The sequence below is a fragment of the Mchenga conophoros genome, linkage group LG15, assembly GCF_057382185.1.
Source record: "Mchenga conophoros isolate Kocher_MC1m ecotype Shallow Benthic linkage group LG15, M_conophoros_male_GT1.1, whole genome shotgun sequence".
NCBI lineage: Eukaryota > Metazoa > Chordata > Actinopteri > Cichliformes > Cichlidae > Mchenga > Mchenga conophoros.
Window position 1 is genome coordinate 24,954,090 of NC_140540.1, and position 22,123 is coordinate 24,976,212.

Sequence of the window (22,123 nt, forward strand, 5' to 3'; positions counted from 1 at the left end):
CGGTGAGCAAAGATCCCAGAACCACACGGGGGGACCTGGTGAATGACCTGCAGAGAGCTGGGACCAAAGTAACAAAGGTCACCATCAGTAACACACTACAACGGCAGGGAATCAAATCCCGCAGTGCCAGACGTGTTCCGCTGCTGAAGCCAGTGCATGTCCAGGCCCGTCTGAAGTTTGCCAGAGAGCACATGGATGATACAGCAGAGGATTGGGAGAATGTCATGTGGTCAGATGAAACCAAAGTAGAACTTTTTGGTATAAACTCAACTCGTCGTGTTTGGAGGAAGAAGAATACTGAGTTGCATCCCAAGAACACCATACCTACTGTGAAGCATGGGGGTGGAAACATCATGCTATGGGGCTGTTTTTCTGCCAAGGGGACAGGACGACTGATCCGTGTTAAGGACAGAATGAATGGGGCCATGTATCGTGAGATTTTGAGCCAAAACCTCCTTCCATCAGTGAGAACTTTGAAGATGAAACGAGGCTGGGTCTTCCAACATGACAATGATCCACAACACACCGCCCGGGCAACAAAGGAGTGGCTCCGTAAGAAGCATTTGAAAGTCCTGGAGTGGCCTAGCCAGTCTCCAGACCTCAACCCCATAGAAAATCTGTGGCGGGAGTTGAAAGTCCGTGTTGCTCGGCGACAGCCCCAAAACATCACTGCTCTCGAGAAGATCTGCATGGAGGAATGGGCCAAAATACCAGCTACTGTGTGTGCAAACCTGGTAAAGACCTATAGTAAACGTTTGACCTCTGTTATTGCCAACAAAGGTTATGTTACAAAGTATTGAGTTGTATTTTTGTTATTGACCAAATACTTATTTTCCACCCTGATTTACGAATAAATTCTTTACAAATCCTACCATGTGGATTCATGGATATTTTTTTTTTCACATTCTGTCTCTCACAGTTGAAGTGTACCTCTGGTGCAAATTACTGACCTCTGTCATCATTTTAGGAGTGGGTGAACTTGCACAATCGGTGGCTGACTAAATACTTTTTTGCCCCACTGTATTAGATTATTTTCATCATATTGAAATGAACTGACTGGGTTTATGGTTAAAGAATAGCAATAGGGATTGTCCTCACGCACTGTTTTACCCCATCTAGTAAATCTGGCCTTGAGTGGCCTACACCAGGAGATGCCGGACTAGAGCAGCGCAGATACTGATGGACCCGTCCCATCCAGGCAACAAGTGAAATCCAGTGAAAAGTGATCTAATGAAGGCCGGACACTGGCCTATAGTTAGACGGCTGGGTCAATAAACAACGCTTTTTAAACAGTGGCTTAATTCCTGCCACCTTAAAAGCCATGGAGATCGATTGATCACATTAAGATCAAAGAATTAATTTTCAGTTTAATTCAATTCGATTTTACTTATACAGGGCAAATCACAACAGTTGCCTCAAGGCACTTTATATTGTAAGGTCAAGACTCAATAATACAATAATACAGTAATACAAAAGAAACAGAAAAAACCCGAACAATCAATTAACCCTTATGAAAAAGCGCTTTGGCAACAGTGGAAAGGAAAAACTCCTTTTTAACAGGAAGAAACCTCTGTCACAATGAGGGGAGGAAAACAGGAAAACTCATGCTGTGGAAGAGAGTCAAAGATTGATAATAACTAAAACTTTAAAACCCTAACTATATGATCTAAGGCTCTTGTGTTTCTTAGGAAACACAAGCGAGCCTACAGTGTGGGAGCGAAGTGCTCTAATAGGGTGATATGGTACTACAAGGTCATTAAGATAAGATGGGGCCTGATTATTTAAGACCTTGTATGTGAGGAGCAGGATTTTGAATTCAATTCTGGATTTAACAGGAGTGAAGGGAAGCCAATAAAGGAGAAATCTGCTCTCTCTTTCTAGTCCCTGTCAGTACTCTTGCTGCAGCATTTTAGAATAGAATAGAATAGAATAGAATAGAATAGAATAGAATTCAACTTTATTGTCATTGCACATGCACAGGTACAGGGCAACGAAATGCAGTTTGCATCCATCCAGAAGTGCTTTAGTGATATAGATATATTACAATATATATTAGCAATAATATAGATATGTGAGTATATTACAGAAATGGGTCTATTATGGTATGTTATAATGTACACGGTATGAAGTATGTTGTGAATATTCTATAACTATAAGTATGTACAGGCTGTAGTGAGTACAAGCTATGTACAGGCTATGAACAGGATATAAATATGAAAAACTATACAGAATATGAAATAAATAACTTTACAGAATCTGAGATATACAGCTATACAGAAATGGGAACTATGCAAGTTGTAAACAGTTGTAGCATTAAAGATTATCGAATGTACAGAATGATTATTTACACAGAGCTATACAGTAGTTTAGATCAACTGAAGACTTTTCAGGGAGTTTTTAGGACATCCTGATAATAATGAATTACAGTAGTCCAGCCTGGAAGTAATAAATGAATGAACTAGTTTTTCAGCATCACTCTGAGACAGGATATTTCTCATTTTAGAGATATTATACAAATGGAAGAAAGCAGTCTTACATATTTGTTTAATATCTTAATTGGAGGACATATCCTGGTCAAAAATGACTCCAAGGTTCCTCGCAGTGTTACTGGAGGCCAAGGTAATGCCATCCAGAGTAAGAATCTGGTTAGATACCATATTTATAAGATTTTCAGGGCCGAGTACAATAACCTCAGTTTTATCTGAACTTAGAAGCAGAAAAGTAGAGGTCATCCAGGTCTTTATGTCTTTAAGACATTCATGCAATTTAACTAATTGGTGTCATGGTCCGCGGCCCGGCGTCCGGGGTGCTGTTGGGATGCCCACGCCCACGGGCGTGGCTGCTAACCCCACACCTGCATCCCATCCCAGGCGATCACCAGGTGGACTATTTAATCCTGCCCTACCTGCTGCTCCACGCCAGTCCGTAGTCGCCTCTCAGCGGTAACGTACACCTGCGGGAAAAAAAACCCTTATGACAAATTGTCTATTGGAACTGACTCTGTTTTACCCTGTGTACTCAGATCACAACTCGGCGTTTTTGCGAGCCACCTGCCTGTCCACCTGTCCGCCTGAGATTCGGAAGCACTATCAGCCTCGCCGTCTCGACCCTTTTGGAGCTTCGGTTCATGACAATTGGTGTGTGTTATCTAGCTTCGTGGACAGATAGAGCTGGGTGTCATCTGCATAGCAGTGAAAATGTTTGCTATGCCTTCTGATGATACTAAGGTCCTAGCACTGAACCCTGTGGAACTCCATCATTAACCTCAGTGTGTGAAGAGGACTCTCCATTGTCATGAACAAATTGGAGTCTATTACATATATAATTTAAACCACTGCAGCGCAGTACCTGTAATACCTACAGCATGCTCTAATTGCTCAGGATATTATAGTTGACAGCATCGAACGCTGCACTGAAGTCTAGTAGGACAAGCACAGAGATGAGTCCACTGTCAGAGGCCATAAGAAGATCATTTGTAACCTTCACTAAAGCTGTTTCTGTGCTGTGATGGGCTCTGAAACCTGACTGAAACTCTTCAAATGAGACATACATTAGTATTTCCACCATGTTACTTGTTGAACTTCTACAAGTAACTGCGGTTTATGGGAAAGCTTCAGCCCTTGTTACCCACCAAACTATTCCCATTTACTTGTCCCTGTCTGGTAATCATGAATTCTTTGGGTTTGAATATCCTTGTGCTGCTCTGACTCTTGGACATTCATGGCTCTAGGTTTACATCAAGGTCTGGCAGAGGTGTTTAGAAAAGAATAAAATCTTTCACCTCACTGACTGTATGACTGCTACTGATTGTTTTTATGTGGTGTACCCCTTCCCTTCAACCGTTTGTGCAACCATCCTTACTGGAACAAGAGGCTATGAAGAAATCTAGCTTGGATTTTCTGGTTATAGGTAAAGTAAGTAAGTAAAATGTATTTATTAAGCGCTTTTCACAGACAGTCACAAAGCGCTGTACACAAATATTAAAATAAACAATACAACCAACAGACTCTGAGTCTATGAGCGGAGATGAAGAGCAGCAGTGTATTTTATAAGAAGCTTGGATAAATAATCTGGAGCCTAGTCATTATTTAGTGCTCTGTATGTTAAAACAAGAATTTTAAAGCGAATTCTAAACTCTATTGGGAGCCAATGTAAAGAATATAAGATGGGAGTAATGTGAACACGCTTGGTAGAACGAGTTAGTAGCCTGGCTGCTGCCTTTTGTATCGCCTGGAGGCGAGAGAGAGATGATTTATCCAAGCTAGTAAACAGGGAATTACAGTAATCTAAGCGTGATGACACAAATGCATGAATCAGTTTTTCCAGTTCAACTGAAGAGACCATATGTCGCAGTTTAGAGATGTTTCTTAAATGATAGAAACAGGAACGAGACAAAGATTTTACATGAGAGTCAAGGCCCAGAGAAGAGTCAAATATTACTCCAAGATTTCGAATATTTGACTTGACAGATGGACAGAAAGAGGTAAGAACCTGACTAATGTAGCTCAGGAGGAGCTATGATCATGGTCTCGGTCTTGTTGGTATTTAGAACGAGGTAGTTGCTTGAATATAAAAATATAAAAAGAAAATAATAATGGACCTAAAACTGAATCCTGTGGGACCCCACAGGTCAGGGCAGCAATGTCAGAGGTGAACCTGTCAGTCCTAACAGAAAAGGTCCTGTCTGATAAATAGGAAGAAAACCAGTCTAGGGCAGAGCCAGATACACCAGCCAAAACCTTGAGCCTGTTAAGTAGGATTTTGTGGTCGATGGTGTCCTGCCACAAGAGGGAGGTATATTCAAACAGTAGCTTCTGGATAACACTGTTTGTGGCAGTCAAAAGAGACTAATTTTAATGTTCAAGCAAAATGATCACAGAATAATTCCCTGCATCAGATGCCATTAACAGATCATTATAGACTTTTAAGAGAGCGGTCTCTGTAGAGTGCTGCTTTTGAAGCCCAGACTGAAAAGGGTCAAGAATGTGTAATTTACATAATAGAGACCTGAACCGATTTTCAACAATTTTTATGGTATAATGGTGTTATACATCCATCTTCCTTTCCTCTTGCTGCTTTTTTCCTTGTGGCAAAAATGAATAATACACTATGGCATTTTATAGATTACTGTGGAAATATATCTAGCACAAGTAGTCAGTTCCAAATTTTGAAACTACAACATTTTTCCAAACTGGATCTCCATAAGGTCTATCACCCACTCCACATAAGCCAAGTGGATGATTTTCTTAACAATTTCATCTTTTTCACCAATTACATTCTTAATATTCCTGTAAGTTGGAGGGAATCAGTCAACAGGTGAGGTTAGTCTTGCAAAGGCTCTTGGAGAACAGGCTGTATACGAGTCATTTGTGAGTATGTTGACCAAACATGTATTTAGTCATGAAAAAGTACCTATTTCCCATTTCTATGGTGTGTCAGAGCTGTTTACACTTAGACTTTTTTCCTATGAAAAAGATTCGTGTTGTGATTCCCATCAGACTCAGATGACACGCTGAACCTGGCAGAAGTTCCCGTACTTGCAGGAACCACACACAGGGACAGACTTCCTCGCTAACCTGCAGCTCTCACACAGCAGGCTTTGATTCAGTTTTTTCGACAGGTCCAGAGCTACTTTAAGGCATCTTTAACACACTGCAGAAACATTGTTTTCACTCTCTGTGAAATTTACTATGTTGCTCTTTAACAGAGCCAGCCACTAAAATGTGGCCCTCATAGATAGTACAGGAGCACACATTCATTACATTACATACATTACACATTCCTGACTGACACCCCCATCACCTCTGTGGACTCATTCCGCTTCCTGGGTACCACCATCACCCAGGACCTGAAGTGGGAGCCCACCATCACCTCCGTCATCAAGAAAGCCCAGCAGAGGATGTACTTCCTGAGGCAGCTGAAGAAATTCAACCTGCCAACACGGACGATGATGCAGTTCTACACTGCAATCATCGAGTCCATCCTCACCTCCTCCATCACCGTGTGGTACGCTGGAGCCACTATCAGGGACAAACAGAGACTGCAGCGTGTTGTGCGCTCTGCTGAGAAGGTGATTGGCTGCAGACTCCCATCTTTGCAGGACCTGTACACCTCCAGGACATTGCGGCGTGCAGCTCGGATCTCAGCTGACCCTTCTCACCCTGGACACAGTCTGTTTGACCTGCTCCCCTCAGGCAGGAGGCTCCGGTCCATTCGCACCAGAACCTCTCGCCATAAGAACAGTTTCTTCCCCTCTGCTGTTGGACACATGAACAATAACCATATGACTGTACCCGCCACGAACACATGACCCTACGCTGTGTCACTGCATCATTCCATGTTTGGCACTGATCACCACCTGCACTCATGTATATATCTTTCAACGTAGCACTCTTAATTCTTATTCTCATGTATATATCTCATGTATATCTCATGCACATATCTTTCCACGTAGCACTTTTAATTCTTATCCCTACTTTTATTTTTTTTCCATGTCTATTTAAGTGCTATTTATGACACTGTTTGCACTGAAGCACCGCAGCAATTTCCTAATGTTGTAAACCTGCTCAACATTTGGCAATAAACCCCATTCTGATTCTGATTCTGATTACCTCTGCCAACAAAAATTGCTTGTTTTTTGGCAGGATTTATGGAGAAGTGGTAGCGGTGACCAAGAATGGTTTTAGAATATTTAGGATTTTTTTTTTCCTTCATATGAAAAACACAAAAATGGATTACTTGTCATACACATAAATTTACTGTCCAATGTACCCTCTAGTGCACGCTTTACAAAATAGCAAACAAAGGCTAGAGGCTGAAGGCTTTATATAATGTTTATTAACTGTGAGAAGCCAAAATTGTGACAGAGTGAGATTTCATTACTTGTGCAAGTTTAAAACTCTATAAAACTGAGACTGACGATGGGAAATCCTCACACTGGAGGAAAAAGGTTTACGCTTGCAGAGCCTCATGTTGCTTTACTAATAGTTTAAAGTTTAATTCCATTACTTCAGTAGCTTTTCACAGTTTACCACCATCAGAAAACTAAAAAGGAAGAGGCACGAGAAGGTTCTTGGTCATGAGAGGCATTTCTTTATTGATCCTCAGGGCACCAGAGACTACAAGAAATAAATAGTGATCCAATGAACACCACAATAGAATCGCACCACGACATGAAACGCGGTCCGGCACAGACGGAGTATTTTCATCTTCTTACACAATATAGAACAGCTGGCCGGTTTTTGGAAAGTGGAAGTAAACAGCTGAAGCAGAGAAGTTATTTCTTCTGAGGGAAGGCTGCCTTCACCAGCTCAAACAGCACATATCCAACACCTGGAAGGAAGAGCAAAAAGACGAAGATTAAAATGGATTTCAAAGTGCTTCACTAAGGATAAGGTCCCATTATTTTCCAATGGATCTGTATCCTCATATGTACTACTTCATGTTCTGTGGTCTGTGGAAAGAACACCATTTGTTAATAGCAGTAAGAGTTACCATTACTTAATCCCAGCAAGATTTACCATTACTTAATCCCAGCAAGATTCTTTCTATTTGTTTATCTGAAAGGTATCAAATATCAACTACCATGGTACTAAACTTGTGTACCACCTGAGGCTAAATTACCAGGCTGGATTTTTCAATTTAAATAAAAACTACAGCAGCTCATGAGGTTCATAAAGTAGCTCAGAGTTTAAAGCAGTTACAAAGACAGGTGTACTTACCCAGGACGGTGAGTGCCATCGTTGTCCTGTAGAGCAGGGCGTCGGCACTGCCTCCCTTTAAATGAACCGGCATACCGTTATCCTCCTGCAACAGAAGATGGAGGGGAACAATCAGGTTTGTAAGCCCTGCTTTAACCAGAACTCATCCAGACACCGACAAAGATTAAACACAGTGAAGAGCAGCAGCAGTTTGCAAGAAAGCCTGCTGATGAGTGAGCATCAAAAACAAAAGAACAACTTTTCAACATCTCTATATATAAATAAAGAAAATTTTTCACAATAAGGGTGTTTTATTCTATAAAAGTGATATCTGCTTCTATTCCAACATGGCACAAAGACTTTTGTTTTACACATTTTGGGGATTTGACTGATCTTTTCCCCCCACTTCTAAATCACCATACCAAAGTGACATAACATGACCATAATGTTCATGTCCATCAGGAATCTGGGTAAGTTAGAAATCTGCATTTCATGTAAAAATTTTTTAGAAAAAGCAAACAATCTTTGTTATAAAATAACCAAAAATAACAGAAGAATACTTTTTTCCAAGAAAATATGAATTTATCAAGAAAAAGGTGGAATAAAGCCCTCGCTTTTTTTAACCTTGTGTCAATAAATAAATCCACAAAGCAAAAATAATCTTTTTTTAAAAAGTTATGAAGCCAACAAAATTACCTGACGCTTAAAAAAAATAAATAAATAAAAAAAATCTGTTACTCAGATCAAAGCTAACATTTAAAAATAGATCCACTTTCTTTACAGTAAATCTTTAAGATGTGTTAAAAAAATATTAAATATATCTACTATCCGAAAAGTGCTGCAATAAAAATATATTCTTAAGACACAGGAGGACGTTTTAGGATATTCATTTTTATCACTGGTCTGAGTTACAGATTGAAAACGGACCTTTTGAAAGTTCAGGTCTAATTTTGTCCTCTTGTATTAAAGTATGCAATTATGTTTGCAGCTGTTTAATCATACAACACATAAGTAGCAGACTGGAGCAGCCAACAGCAGTGCAGGAGAACAAACCAGCTGGAAACTAGTTTAGTCTGCAGCACACACTGGAAGCTGTTCAAATCATCTACATGTTCTTCATTTTCACACCGATGATCTGCTTCAGCACCAGCTCGTCCTTTTCCTGAAAGCTAAAAAACTACTGAAGCCCAGCTAGTGCTGCTGTTAGCGGCTGATTTACTGCAGGTTAAACATGCAGAATTAGTACTCCACTCAGTTCGGAGACTTATCTGTGGAGCTAAACTGACTGAGGTGTCCTCATTAGAAGAACCGCTGCTAAAGAAAGAAAAAAAAAAAAAAAGCACCATTGACCACAAAACTGCAAGAGGAACACATAAATAACAATCCATCTTTGTGTAGACAGACCGGACACCAAAATCTAACTCTTTCAAAATTAAACACAAAGAAAACCAAGAAACTCGGATGGACGCTCGTCTCCACACTGCTCAGAGACTACAAATACGGTTTTAATGTCTGATCTCTGCAATTTAAAAAAAATTATCGTCTACGTTTTTTGCAATTACACAAATCTTAAATGAACATTTTATTCACTGAGGATTTCTGAAGCTCAAACTGAAGTATTTACTGAGTTTAAGGACGCCATCCAAAAGTGAAAGCAAAACCAACCAACTAAAAACAGTTCTGACATAAACATTTCCAGCAACTGCATTTTTCCCTGTTCTTCTCATCTACTTCTTCAGGGTTTCCTCCACTGTCTCATTTTATAGCTAAAGAATAAATAAGCTGATAGGAAAACTTTTAGTTTATAGTAAAACTGCTTGTTCTTTCTTTAAAACATTGCTGCAGGCTGACTGGACATGCAGAATTTACTCTACGATAATGTTTAAAGTTAAACTTACTCCTTATTTATGGCATTTATATCTATGATATTTATATAAAACAAATCTAATAAAAATTAGCAAACCACAAGTAATTAAAGGCATTGCCTTCATATTAAATACTTTTTAATTTAAGCCAAAATAAGACGTTTTAAGAACATCTTAAGGATTTGTAAGCACTGAGAGGTGTCACAGGTTTTTAAAGTGGTATGTTTAGCTAATTTTTTTTAAGAAAAAAAAAAGCTATAGAATCTCATCTTTAGAGGTCTCAACTTGATTCAATTGCAGCTCCAGATTTTGGCCAGCAGAGGTCACCATTCAAGCTTGCATTTAACACTGGATCAAGTCATTGCTATTTTTTTAAGAGCCCATTTAAACTTAAATTCAGACCATGACTGAAAACTTAGATATTAAAGGTTTTTGTTTTATTTATTTCTTATTCACTGTACTTCTGGCTCTAAAGCAAATCTGATATTGGTTAAAAAGAAACAGTTATACTGTTCAAATCATGTTTTCATGGTCTGAATGCAAAGTTAAAACAAAAATAAAAGATCCAGATAATTGACTGCAGCTCTGAGGGGACCTTAGCTTCCCCAAGCTTTAAAAATGATTGATCCCAGATCACGTTAGGAGCGCCTGAAGGTTGACGTTCAGATAACTGAGTACACACCAAAACAAGAGACCATGAGAACATATTTCCTTTAAAATAAACACCTACTGAAGGGAGATAACAGAACTTTGGGTTTTTGTTGTTTTAAGTCAATGACACAAGTTAGGTGGGTGATTGTTGAGGGGCTTTGGTGTCCTCTGACTCCTTCCTTTGGTTGCTAAATTTAAAATGAACAGAGCAGATCTGTTGTCAGCAAGGTGAAGAAAATATGCTTAACTGTGATAAATATCTACAAATATGAACAGATGTGACACCATAGTGACCTTAGATAGCCACCAAAAAAAATTACATTAAAAACTTAAAGGACCTCCAACTTATATTATTCAGTGTGGATCCCTTGAACTAATCACACAGAATGAACACATTAACAATTCCATCATCATTAATTCAGCTTTCTACATAGATACAGAGACAGACACACACACACACACACACACACAGGAATTATTATTTTGACATATTAGAATGTTTTCAATGCTCCTGTATCCTTTAAAATTTCCCAGCGCACTCCCAATACAAAGATATGAGGTTTGGATCACAGGACAGAGCCTCAGTTCAAATAATAATTAATATTATAGGTATACAGGAAGTAGGAAACGGTCGTATTCTGAATTTAAGGCCGACAACAGAAACACAAAGGAGGCCTTCGATGATGACAGGGTTTTATGGAACAGTTGGAAGTGCAGCGGTCTGTCTGTGTGACCTTTACCTGGAACACCTTCTGTTTCTGGGGGACTTTGTTCTCAACCTGCCGCCGGACGGAGCTGGAGATGCTCCGCCGCGCCACCTGCTGAAGCGCCTGGAAAACAGCAGCGCAAGGACACGGAGAAACACTCATTTAATGAAAATATAAGAACCCAGTCTTGAATACACAGAAAACAAACACCGAGAGGCCGGACACCACCGCTAAATACAACTCCTCTGCAAAGCTAAAGCTAACTCTTCCCGGTGTTGACCCCTGCTAACCGTTCTAAGCTAAATATAGCCGACTGTTTTTACCCCGGTGGCTCATCCATCGCATTTATCCAGCTCACTAGTTTAAAAAACAACACCCAAGAGAAACTTGTAAATAGAAAATAAACTTACATAAAATTGTCTGTACATGCTCATCGTCCGTCTACAGTCCGCTGTCTGTCACAAGGGCACAGGAAACCTTTACTTCCGTTTCCACTGAAATCTTCTTCGCTATCATTAACTGTGCTCATGCTGCGCGCTGCTGCCCCCTACATGAGCGTCAGGTACCCACAGTCAAGCATGAGAGCAGATTTACAGTTTTTTCTGATTGCTTAAGCACATTTTTTGTAACTATTGGCTAATTTTGCAAAACTCTTCACACAAATAAGAAAACCTGTCACCCAATAATCAAAACATTGTAGTTCTCTTGCAAAAGCAAACACAGCCAGATTAACTCTTCACACCTTCGTAAAAATGGTGTTTCCGTATCAAACAGTACACACAAGCCATCATCTACTAAGCACACAATGCGCCAACTGCACACTGATGGTATGAATACAAAACACATCTGGCTTTTGCTTTCTCTGTGCACAAGGTAGGCTATGTCAGTTTGAGCTCATACTTCTGTCATAGATCCATAAGCATAGAGGGATCCAAACTTCAAGTACTGGTGTTTATTCAAACACATCAAAGCAAACACAAGTGTTCATTTCCAAGTATAGGATTATTTGCAATCGCCATAATGACTATATGGGTTACTTGGTCTGCAGTGAACATGCTGCCTCTGCCCCCAGCATCTGGTCATCTAGCAATTCTGTAAAGTAACAATTTCAGTATTTTTACATCAATGGTATTGGTGTGTTTCTCTTTGGCATATGGCAGTGCTACAAATCTTTGTGCGAAGTGACTGTACTCACCGATTCTCATTTCAAGATGTCCTTATGGTACTTGCTACAGTGTAGCGGCTCGAGTTAGGCTGGACCCGTTGGCCAGCTACCCTCAGGGTCATTCCACGGTTGATTACATGGTCCACTATTGTAGCTCTGATGCCATCAGCAATTCTATTTCTTACTCTTCCTACCCTTCCTCTCCCCCCTCCTCATCTTCCTCTCCCCCTCCTCGTCTTCCTCTTGCTCCTCCTTGTCCTTGTCGTCCTCTTCATCCTACTTCTTCACCTCCACGTCCTCTTCCTCGGCCTCCTCTTCTTCTCACTCTTTCTGCTCCCTCCATTGTACTCCGCACACACAGCTTACCTGTATTATAGTGCTTAGGCTGATTGCAAAGTGAACTAATTATCTAAAAAAGTTTTCACATGTGAAAGTGTGCCAGACAGTTGGCAAAATAGTGTTAATGATAGCCATACATGTGTATACTTTTGCTAGCAGTGTGTTGGAAATTTGGTAATTGAGTGTTGTGCAGTGAATTGTGCCTACAGTTTTGCAAAGTGTGTGTTACAAAATTGCAAACTGAGTGCAAAGCAGTTTTTGTGCTTTTAGTTTTGCAAACTCAGTGAGTGGTTTTGCTATAAGTCTGAATAGTTTTAGAGATTGTGCTACAGGAATCACAGTTAGGGTTTAAGCATTCAGAAAAAACTGTAATCAAACGAAATTATAGAATTTAGAATGAACTGGTTCATATATTAATAAATATATTATACATATTATCATATCATATATCATATAACTTCATATTTGCTTTCTGTTAAAGAACCTCTTCTGGGCCCTCAACACCAGCTCCATAACTAAGAAAGCCCAACAGCATCTCTAGTTCCTGTAGAAGCTGAGAAAAGCCCATCTCCCATCATCCATTCTCACCACCTCCTACAGTGGGACTAAAGAGAGCTTCCTAAGCAGCTACATTACTGTCTGGTACACCATCACTGCACCATATCAGATTGCAATACCCTACAAAGGATAGTGAGAACAGCTGAGATCATCGGAGCCTCTCTTCTCTCCATCACGGACACCTATCGCACCCGCTGCATCTGCAAAGCCACTGGCATTGTGGAGGACCCCATGCAGCCCTCACACACACACTTCTGTCAAGAGGTACCAGAGCATTGAGCCCCTCACTGCCTCACTGTCTTCCAATGTTTAAAGACGCCGCTGCTGCTGAACAAGCTGAAGCCAGTTTGAAGATGATCCATTCAAAATTTGTTGGTAATATAATAAAAATATATTTTTACTAATTTTTTTAACATTTCGTTTGATCTAGACCAGATTTTCACCAAACTGGAAGCAGCTTGAGCCATTATCGGTGTTTACCATCACACAAAATCTGAAAATGAGATCTTGAAAACTGTGGATGCTAGAGTGCTAAGATACTGACTACACACTCCCTCCCTTTTGGATTGGAGAATAAAATACAGTAAAAGTGTTTTATGACATAAAACTTATGAGAAAAATAAAACTATTTCCACACTTATCATTTCCGGCTGACGAATTAAAACGACTCATCTTTTTTTTTTTTAAATCACAAATTTATTCTTTTAAAGCAAAAACAACAAAACACAGGTGAAGTATCAAAAACACAAAAGTCAAATCCAACCAGACACAAATGCAGGTAATAAATTCATTTCTATGTTAAAAAATAAAAAGCATAATATATCTCGGCACATCTGAACATGCAGCATCTATTTAATGAGCAGGTGGAAGCAGCTGCAGCTCCTCGTAGCTTAAAAATGGCTGTAAAACGACATAAATTCACTCGTAGCACAGAAAACATTTAATCACATGTAGTGCTGAGTCATGCTGCTCTGTTGTTACTGCATGTAAACCACAGTGGATGAAACTACGCATCAGTGCAAATTTCTCTGGATACTCACTCAAATTTAAACCTGTTTCAGACTCTGCAACCCTGAGGTCTCACGTGCAAATACTGGCTTTACTCTAGCAAGCAAACATCTCATAAAACTGTTCATGTAAATACAAAAAATAAACACTCTTTTTTTTAGCTGCAGTACTCTGTGTGTTCCCTTGAAATTGCTACAACACAGTTAAAGCGCAGTTAAAGATTTAGGACAACGACAAAAAGGAGGCACAAAGACAAGCCACCCGTTCAACGCCGTACCAGAACCAACGAGGGGCAGAAAGAGACCGCGAGAGGGTCTCTTTTTTTAGTTTTTTCCTTATATTAATTCTGTCATATTTGCACATTTTGTTTCCCATGAACTTGCCAAATTTCTTTTTTACATTTTCACATTTTGACAGTCTCATACATTTTTACTATTAATTTTGCCACTTTTTCTGGTAAATTTACAACTTTAGCCACATTTTCTGCCTTTGGTGGGCCTAACACACCATCATACACCCGAGCAGCGCGGTGATAACAACATCTCAGCAGCATGCAGCTCACACACTTATACTCCCGCTCACTTCCACTTCACCATCAGAGATCCTAAAGTGACGTAAAAAACTTTCCAGACTCCTCCCTGTTAATTTTTTATTATTATTTTTTTTAATATTTGAAGAGCCTGGCTGGGCTTTAGGTCGTTCTGCGTGCTGACTTGAATCTCTGACACAATCGTTTTTGTTAGACTTGTATAGTTAGGAGAGGAATGAGCACATTTTCAGCTGATTTCTTTAAGATTGGCATTTTAGTGTGACTTTAGAACATGAACTCTGCACTACAGCTGAAGATGAATCTACCATCGTCACCCGTTTCCTCAGATTCATCATCGCATCACATTTATGGCGGTGGAGGCGAGCTGGAGCGCAGCCGGCACCTCAGTTTGAGATGTTAGCGCTGTTGTTGCGGTTCCCGTATTTGTGGTGGATGACCAGCAGCACGACGCCCAGGAAGAAGCAGACGGAGCCCACGGTGATGTAGGCGATGCCCAAGAATGGGTTCTTGCCTCCCATCCAGGAGATGGTGCTCAGGATCATCCGCTTCCTGCCCTCAAAGCTGCGAACAGGGTAATCTGGTTTTATCAGGTTAAAGGTACGACAACCACTTATTTTTCTTTTAAACCTTCATTTAAATTTTATAAGAATCTGTTTCTGTTTTTTTCATGCAGTTTTGCTGTCACGACTTTCACGTTTAGGATACTGTAGTCCACCACTAAGGTGTAGTTTCCTCGGGGGAGGGTGGGGGCCATATTGTTCTTCTTTTGGATGATGCGGTAGAGTTTGCGGAAGGTGGGCAGAGCGGCAGTTCTCATCCACACGATGAAGTCCTCATTGATGAAGCCGTTGTTCTCCGGATCAGTGTCCAGCTCGTACACAGGCCGGTGCCAGTTCACCGGCTTCACTGTTCCTGAAGTGGAAGTGAAAAAACAAACAAAAATAAAAACGGAATAGACGTTGATGATTATCTTAAAAATGGTCAGAGTTTCTGATATTGTAGCATTACCAGTATTTACTAGTAATATTAGTAACAGAGGATTACTATTAAACAATCAAATATATTAAATAATAAAAATCTATCTAATCTAACCACACAATAAAATGTAAAAAGTGTGTTGTTAAATTATAAAAATACAAATATTAAAAACGAATTAATACAATCTAAAAAAAAATAAATGTTACTTAATAAAAAAAACCAAAAATGTAAAAAATAAAGGTAAATAAATGCAGAATTTATTTCTGCCAGTCATCAATATTTACTTCTAATCTCATTATGGTGCATGTTACTGCATATTCATTTATTTATTGAGCCACTTTTAGGTTTATGCTTTATTTCAGCTGTTTTATTTCCTGTGTTTATAACATGGAAACAGTGCAGCTCTGTGCACAGGAGAACGAATCCTTTTTTAAGACTTGTCTGCAATAAGAAAAACAGACAGCCTCTCCCTCAGAGAGAGGGAGTGCAGCAGACGTAGTTGACTGGCAATACCTTGAAAAACAGCCGTGAGGTTTGAGTTGGTGCCTACAGGGTTCCTGAACTTCACATGTTTGTCCGTCCACCAGGCAATTCCTGTGGACGTCAGCGGGATCGGGACACTTGTGCCGTTGGGGTCGTTGTAAAACAGCTTCAAAGTGTCTGCAAAGAAAGCAAAGACGGCTGATAAGAGAAACGTGAGTCCTTCAAAGACACGTTCACACAAACTGATCTGTGATGATCTGTGACCATAATCATTTACTAACAGTCATTTTTTTATGTTTTCTTCATTTTCTCTTTGTTGTTAATCTGCAAGAAAAAAAAATGGTCTCACCGTTAAACATGCTGTTGGCGATGGCCCCACACGGAGCAATTGGCTTATTATCAATGGAAGCATATGGTTCACACTCCTTGCTGGGCTTCTGTAAAAGACGGAGAAGGAAAAGGTGACGAGAGAGAAGTGGCAGCACGTAGCGCAGCATTTAGAGCTGTAAGCAAGGATATAACCCAGCAACAACCAAGTAGAACTTCCTCTAATGTTGACCGAGGCTGGCTCCAAATGTGACACAGTCCCCACAGACTCCTATGTTAAAAAGTTCAGTTTTAAGGCAAAAATGAGCATGTTTACAGTCAAGATATTTTTTAAAAAAATGCATTTTGGCCTTTCTGGACACTTCATAAAGGTTTTACAGGATGACACCCCTATAAAATTGGGGGCGTAGCTGCTTGGACTGATAGATGTGCTCACACAGGCAGCTTGAACAATGTGTTTGTGCTGCTGTCTGAAGCGTGTTTAATATTATCATCTGACAAACGTTATGTCATCCTCTCCCGTTAAATGTGCTAATGGACCAATGAGGCCCAAGTCTGGGCTCCAGGTTTGGTTCTCCATACTTGTCTTCAAATGTTGAGATCACCACCATGTTTTGGTTTGTTTATTTATTTATTCACCTGTTGCTCTTCGTTTCTTTGACTCATGCCTGAAAATTAGCGTATATATAAAAAACTAAATATGTTTTTGAAATCTAAGTTTTAACTGCATTTAAACCCATTTTCCCTTGTTGTTTTCTTGGTCTGTGACCTAAAACATTTTGTCCTTGATATGAGTTCACCTTCTTTTTCCTGCTTGCCATTGGAGATGAAGCTCCTACCTTGAGGGAATCGATGTTTCCGTTCAGCTGGCTGTCATCTCTTGACTTCACGTAACGTCTGTGATTTTGGTAAAAGTTGGAGAGGCCATAATACATGAAGACGTTGCTCTGTTTGATTGAGAGAAAGATGTGTAAAGGTTAGCTTAATCAAACTGGCTGCCGCTGGGCTGTAGTCCTGGATGCATCTTACCTCGTAAGGCTGATCCAGCTGGAAGGGGATTGTGCAGGTGCAGGACTTCGTGTTGTTCCAGCTGAAGTTCTTTGCACAGTTGTAGCAGGGACTGGACGTGTCATCTCCGGTATAATCGATCTGTAAGCACGAAGAAAATAAATATGATAAATAAATAAAGTTAGCTCAATATATTTCATGATACTGACAGCTTTATTTATTTAAGATATGTGAATGAAGAGATATTCAAGATACAATTATATCATGAATATGAGCGTTTTGGAGAAAATGTCAGTATTAACAGAATCATTTAGCTCAATAAAATGTTTAACCCTGTTTTGGAAGAGCTTTACCAGATAATTAGTGTGAATGCTTGAAAAGCATTCACAGTATTGTTCTTCAAATCTTTATTATTATTCCATATTCCGTACGTTTTTTGGCATCTAACTCCTTCAAAACCGTTCAACTTAGAAAAACCATTCAAACATCGTTAGATTCCTATTATTTTGGACATGACTGCTTCTATTTTTCTCATTTTTAACATTTATATTTTTAATTTTATTCAACTTTATTCAACAAAAATTTCCCATGTATTTCAATGGGGAGACCCTTCAAATTCTCATTCAACTTACTCATTTTTAAACTCTTACTACTTCCACATACATTGACATAGAGCCACCATTCAAACTTTAAAACGAAGACAAGACATTCAACTATTCAACTTGTATTTATCTTTTCAATATCTATTATACTTTTTCTTCAGTTCCAGTTTAAGTTTCATGATGTTTTTTCACCCGTTTCAGAGTTTATAATGGGTGTGTATGGGACGGAATGTTGGGGCTAGAGTGAGAGAGCTGAACTGCTAGAGTGAGAGGAGCAAAAAAATTAATCTTAAAATCTTTTTTAAAACTGCTGCTGTGTCCACAGCGTTTGCTCTACAGCTGCCATTTTACCCTCAAAACGTAGCCATCGCTGTCCTCTTTCATCCAATGTGTTTACTATTGTCCTAGGTGTTATGGTTCTTTCATAAATGTCACCAATGCACAGCCTCCTCCCTCCAACTCTTCCATAGACTCTAATGTTAAAATGGCTCAGAAGGTTCGTTTGAAAATCAGAAGAGCATGGTGTCTTTCCACTGTCACCACGTCCATATAATAAGCTCCACAGGCATGAAAACTGAGAATTAGGTAGACTAGACATTGCTGTCACTCACGGTGAAAGAATTTTGTCAATACGACTTTTACTTTTCATTTGGGAACGATTTGTTTCGGCCTGACTTTTCTGTTCATTTTAAGCAGCAAAAGTGAGGCGCATGTCTGTGTACGTGTGTATGGCGCCATTGGGTGCGGTCACTATAGCAACCAGGCTCACACCTGCCTGCTTAACGAGCTCTGCCTGCCACTGTACCAAGATTCATCTTAAGCACTTCTCTTTCAACTGCTGCTGTGTCCACAGTGTTACAGCCATCATTTTACCCTCAAATTGTCGCCATTATTGTTCTCTTTCCAACACCGTGTCTTTCAAAGCTCAGGCATTTAAACTTTTTAAACTGTGTGGGTCCAAGTGGAGGGATCACATTTTAGTCATTCAGTGATTCAAAGAATATGACCTTTTAATATTCTTTCAGATGTTTTCTGACTCTAAATGTTCTTTTCTCATTTCTTAGGGTTTTCTAATTTACATTTAAAACATTTTCAGTTTTTTTCCAACTCCTTCTTCTGTGTAACCTTCAGCTTTTAGCAGTTCAGCACCTTTGTTTTCAGGTTAAATTCGTTTTTTGTTTTTTTTGTTTTTTAATCTCATTCAATATTTTTAACTCAAAATTCAGCAATTAATTCATTTCAGTGCATACATTCAGATTCAAGCATTCACACTGCAGTTTCTTCAGAAAATGCACTTTCTAGTGATCAAATTGTGTTTGTGCCATTTGATGGGAGTTACACTATGTGGACAAATACAATATTAATGCAATACTCGTGACACAGAAAAATCAGCTCAGTTTACCTCAAACTCCTTGATGTTGTTAGACGTCACGTACAGGCCGATGCCGATGGGGATGAAGATGAGCCCGATGATGAAGAAGGCCGGGAGGACAGTGCCCGCGGTGAGGATGGGCTGCCACGCGGGGAGCCTCTGCTGCTTAAAGGCGGTGTTTTCGGGCTTCTTGTTCCGCAGAGTCCCGCCACCGGGTCCAGACACGGTGATGTGACCGTCCTCGTCTTTGGCGCTGTAACTGGACGCCATCATAACTTCGGATCTGTGATTTATCCAGCTGACCTTAGCAAGCTAACGGGGCTAGCTTCTCGACGACAGTTGTTTTTAAAAGGCGCCGGTCTTAAACGACGTCGTCATTAGCTTGTTGCTAATTTGAGTGTTATTTATGCTAATCAAAGTTCTGTTAGTTCATCTCTAAACCACGGAGAGGCTAGCTAAAAACGGCTAGCACTTCCTTTCCCGGAAGTGTGCAAACAGGTTTGTCAACAACACCCAGTGACGTAACTCTTGTGGTGGCTACTGCTGCATTCAGTGACCGCTGCGGAAACAAAAGATTCAGTCAGTGCTGTATTGAAAGGACACGTGGATTGGTGTAACATAAGAAGATGGAAATCTGTTTAGTATCTAATTACAATTATTTTATTCTACGAGTGATACAGCGATGGTTTTATTATTTCTCGCTGGAATGGCGAATAATTGTTTTCAATTTCCAAAGATGAGATTAAGATGTACGTGAATCACCTAAAGGCATCGTTATTAGTCATACAACGTCCAAAAATCAGAAATAAATAAGTTTCATTTCACTGCTAGTAGAATTTTATTGACAGATTTAATTCTATCAACATAAAGAAGTTCTTCACTGAGAATATCCGTGTGTGTGAATAAAGTCTCAGAAAGCCATCACGTAGGCTTCAAACAGCATACATCATGTATATTGAAAAAGAATAACAAAAAGCGAGATGTTCAAGGATTCGAATTGAAATTTCCAAGCACTGTTTGCATATGTTCACATCCACATAAATAATATGGCAAATAAACCATCAGAGACACTGTATGTCATTCATTATCTTCATGTCCAACTGCAGGATATTCAGCAACTTTCAAAACATGTTTGTTTGTTTTGTTTTTATTTCATTTCATATATGTTTTAAAACTGATTTAGCAAAAAAAAGAAAAGAAAAACTTCTTCTTTCCACTGTTCCCTTTAAGGGTCACCTCAGTGGATTACCACAGTGCCTCTACATCATCCCATCTCATCCTATCATTCCCTTTCACACCAATCCTCTGTATGTCCTTTTTCACTACATCCATGAATCTTCTCTGAAACCTTCCTCTGCTCCTGCCTGGCAATACAGACTAAAATTGTTAACGATTTGATGCCTAATAATCATAAATGTAACTTCAAAAGCCTCAAATGTGTTTTAAACTTTTGAATATTTGTCATTTAAAATGTATTAAAGCAGGTAAAACAGCGTGCCAGTACACCTCACTGGGTTGAGCAGATACAAATAAGCCACAAGGCGATTACCAAGCCCCACATCTGAATTAACTGAGTGTTTTCCCACTCCTCTCTCTCCTGGCTTCCCTGTTATAATAAAGGATAAAAAGCCCCCAAATAATAATAATTCCATTTTATGGTGTTAATTTATTCCACTAATGGAAGGTGTTTGTTTGTGAACACAAAGGGGGGGAATGGGAATCATCAGAAGTGGGAGGTGTGACTGTTTGCATCATGTACTGAAGCTTCTGATTTTTTTTTCTTTTTGTTTTTGTTGTTAAAAGTCTCCCATCATCTTCACCATTCTTCATGGCTCAGCGGTGCCAGTTTACTGTGCCAGCATCCATCAGTGAACCTGTGGTGGAAAACACACAGACAAGAAAACCTTCATTTGAGTCATCACGCTCCCCTTAGACAGCTCATCAACTTTAGAGCAGTAGGCAGTTTCATATGTATAAAAGATTTTAGAAATGAAACAGAGATTTGCTTTCGTCCGAGCTCTACCTCTAACTTGTTTTAAACTTACAGCTTACATAAATGAAACCATTTACTTCCTGTTCGACTTGTAACTTAATGAAGATAAAGGAAGTGATTATTTTGTAGTTATAGTGACAGTTATTATATTTATTCAGTTATTATATTTACATGAAGAAAGGGTCTACTTAGAACAGGACCTGGACTGAATGGATGGATGGATGGATGGATGGATGGATACTGTTCACTGTGTCTCTTGTCTCTTTGTCTTCCACAGCTATATGTTTAGCACCCATCAGCAGATGCAGCTCTCTGCGTGTTTTTTGTGTATTTTTTTTATCTATTATCGTGTTTGGTTTTGTCAATTTTGTCTTTTGTCAGCATCAGTTGCTTGTAAATGTGCTTCATAAATAAAGTTGTTTTGAGTTACTGAATACTTCACATGTGCACAGGGTGTGAGAAGATCAATCAGTAGAAGCAAATACAGGAGGACAAATATCTGAAAAATGAGCACAGCACAATATCCGTGAGTGCATCTCTATCTCCGTCTTAGGTAACAACATCGAAAATGCATCCTGCTCTCTTTGGCATGAAAATATTGTCACCTTGATCTAAAGTCTGGAAAAACAGTAAACATTCCTCATCTGCACTAAAGCGGTGCAGTGACTTTGCTGCAGGCTATAATAGCACACATCAGAGTGACTGAAACACGCTATATAACAGGAGGCCAGACTCTTGTCCCACCCTGCTTTCTGGGTTACTGAGGAGTGCAACAAATCAGCTGTATGGGTGCTTACTTGCATAAATGGAAGTGCAC

General features: G+C 39.6%; 3 protein-coding genes across 4 annotated transcripts in view; all 3 read right to left on the minus strand.

Annotated features, from left to right (window-relative positions):
* Positions 1–7,069: 7,069 nt before the first annotated feature.
* Positions 7,070–11,479, minus strand: cox7a2b (cytochrome c oxidase subunit 7A2b). The gene is made up of 4 exons (XM_085247302.1): positions 11,334–11,479; positions 10,957–11,046; positions 7,722–7,806; positions 7,070–7,332 (listed from the first exon to the last, which is right to left on the minus strand). Exons 1-4 carry the CDS (start codon positions 11,355–11,357, stop codon positions 7,277–7,279), a joined length of 255 nt encoding a protein of 84 aa, XP_085103428.1. The 5' UTR covers positions 11,358–11,479; the 3' UTR covers positions 7,070–7,276.
* Positions 11,480–13,658: 2,179 nt separating this feature from the next.
* On the minus strand, positions 13,659–19,810 carry LOC146558460 (cell cycle control protein 50A-like). Its single transcript, XM_085248235.1, has 7 exons — positions 19,344–19,810; positions 17,361–17,480; positions 17,171–17,278; positions 16,354–16,441; positions 16,035–16,181; positions 15,249–15,455; positions 13,659–15,120 (listed from the first exon to the last, which is right to left on the minus strand). The coding sequence occupies exons 1-7, from the start codon at positions 19,584–19,586 to the stop codon at positions 14,927–14,929; spliced, it is 1,107 nt and encodes a 368-aa protein (XP_085104361.1). The 5' UTR covers positions 19,587–19,810; the 3' UTR covers positions 13,659–14,926.
* A 196-nt stretch (positions 19,811–20,006) lies between these two features.
* Positions 20,007–22,123, minus strand: part of filip1b (filamin A interacting protein 1b) — a 55,424-nt gene continuing 53,307 nt past the window's right edge. For both annotated transcript variants that reach the window (XM_085248234.1, XM_085248230.1), the window contains one exon: positions 20,007–21,187. In XM_085248234.1, coding sequence (XP_085104360.1) covers positions 21,147–21,187 — 41 coding nt within the window. In that variant the 3' untranslated portion in view covers positions 20,007–21,146. The remainder of the gene's footprint in view (positions 21,188–22,123) is intronic.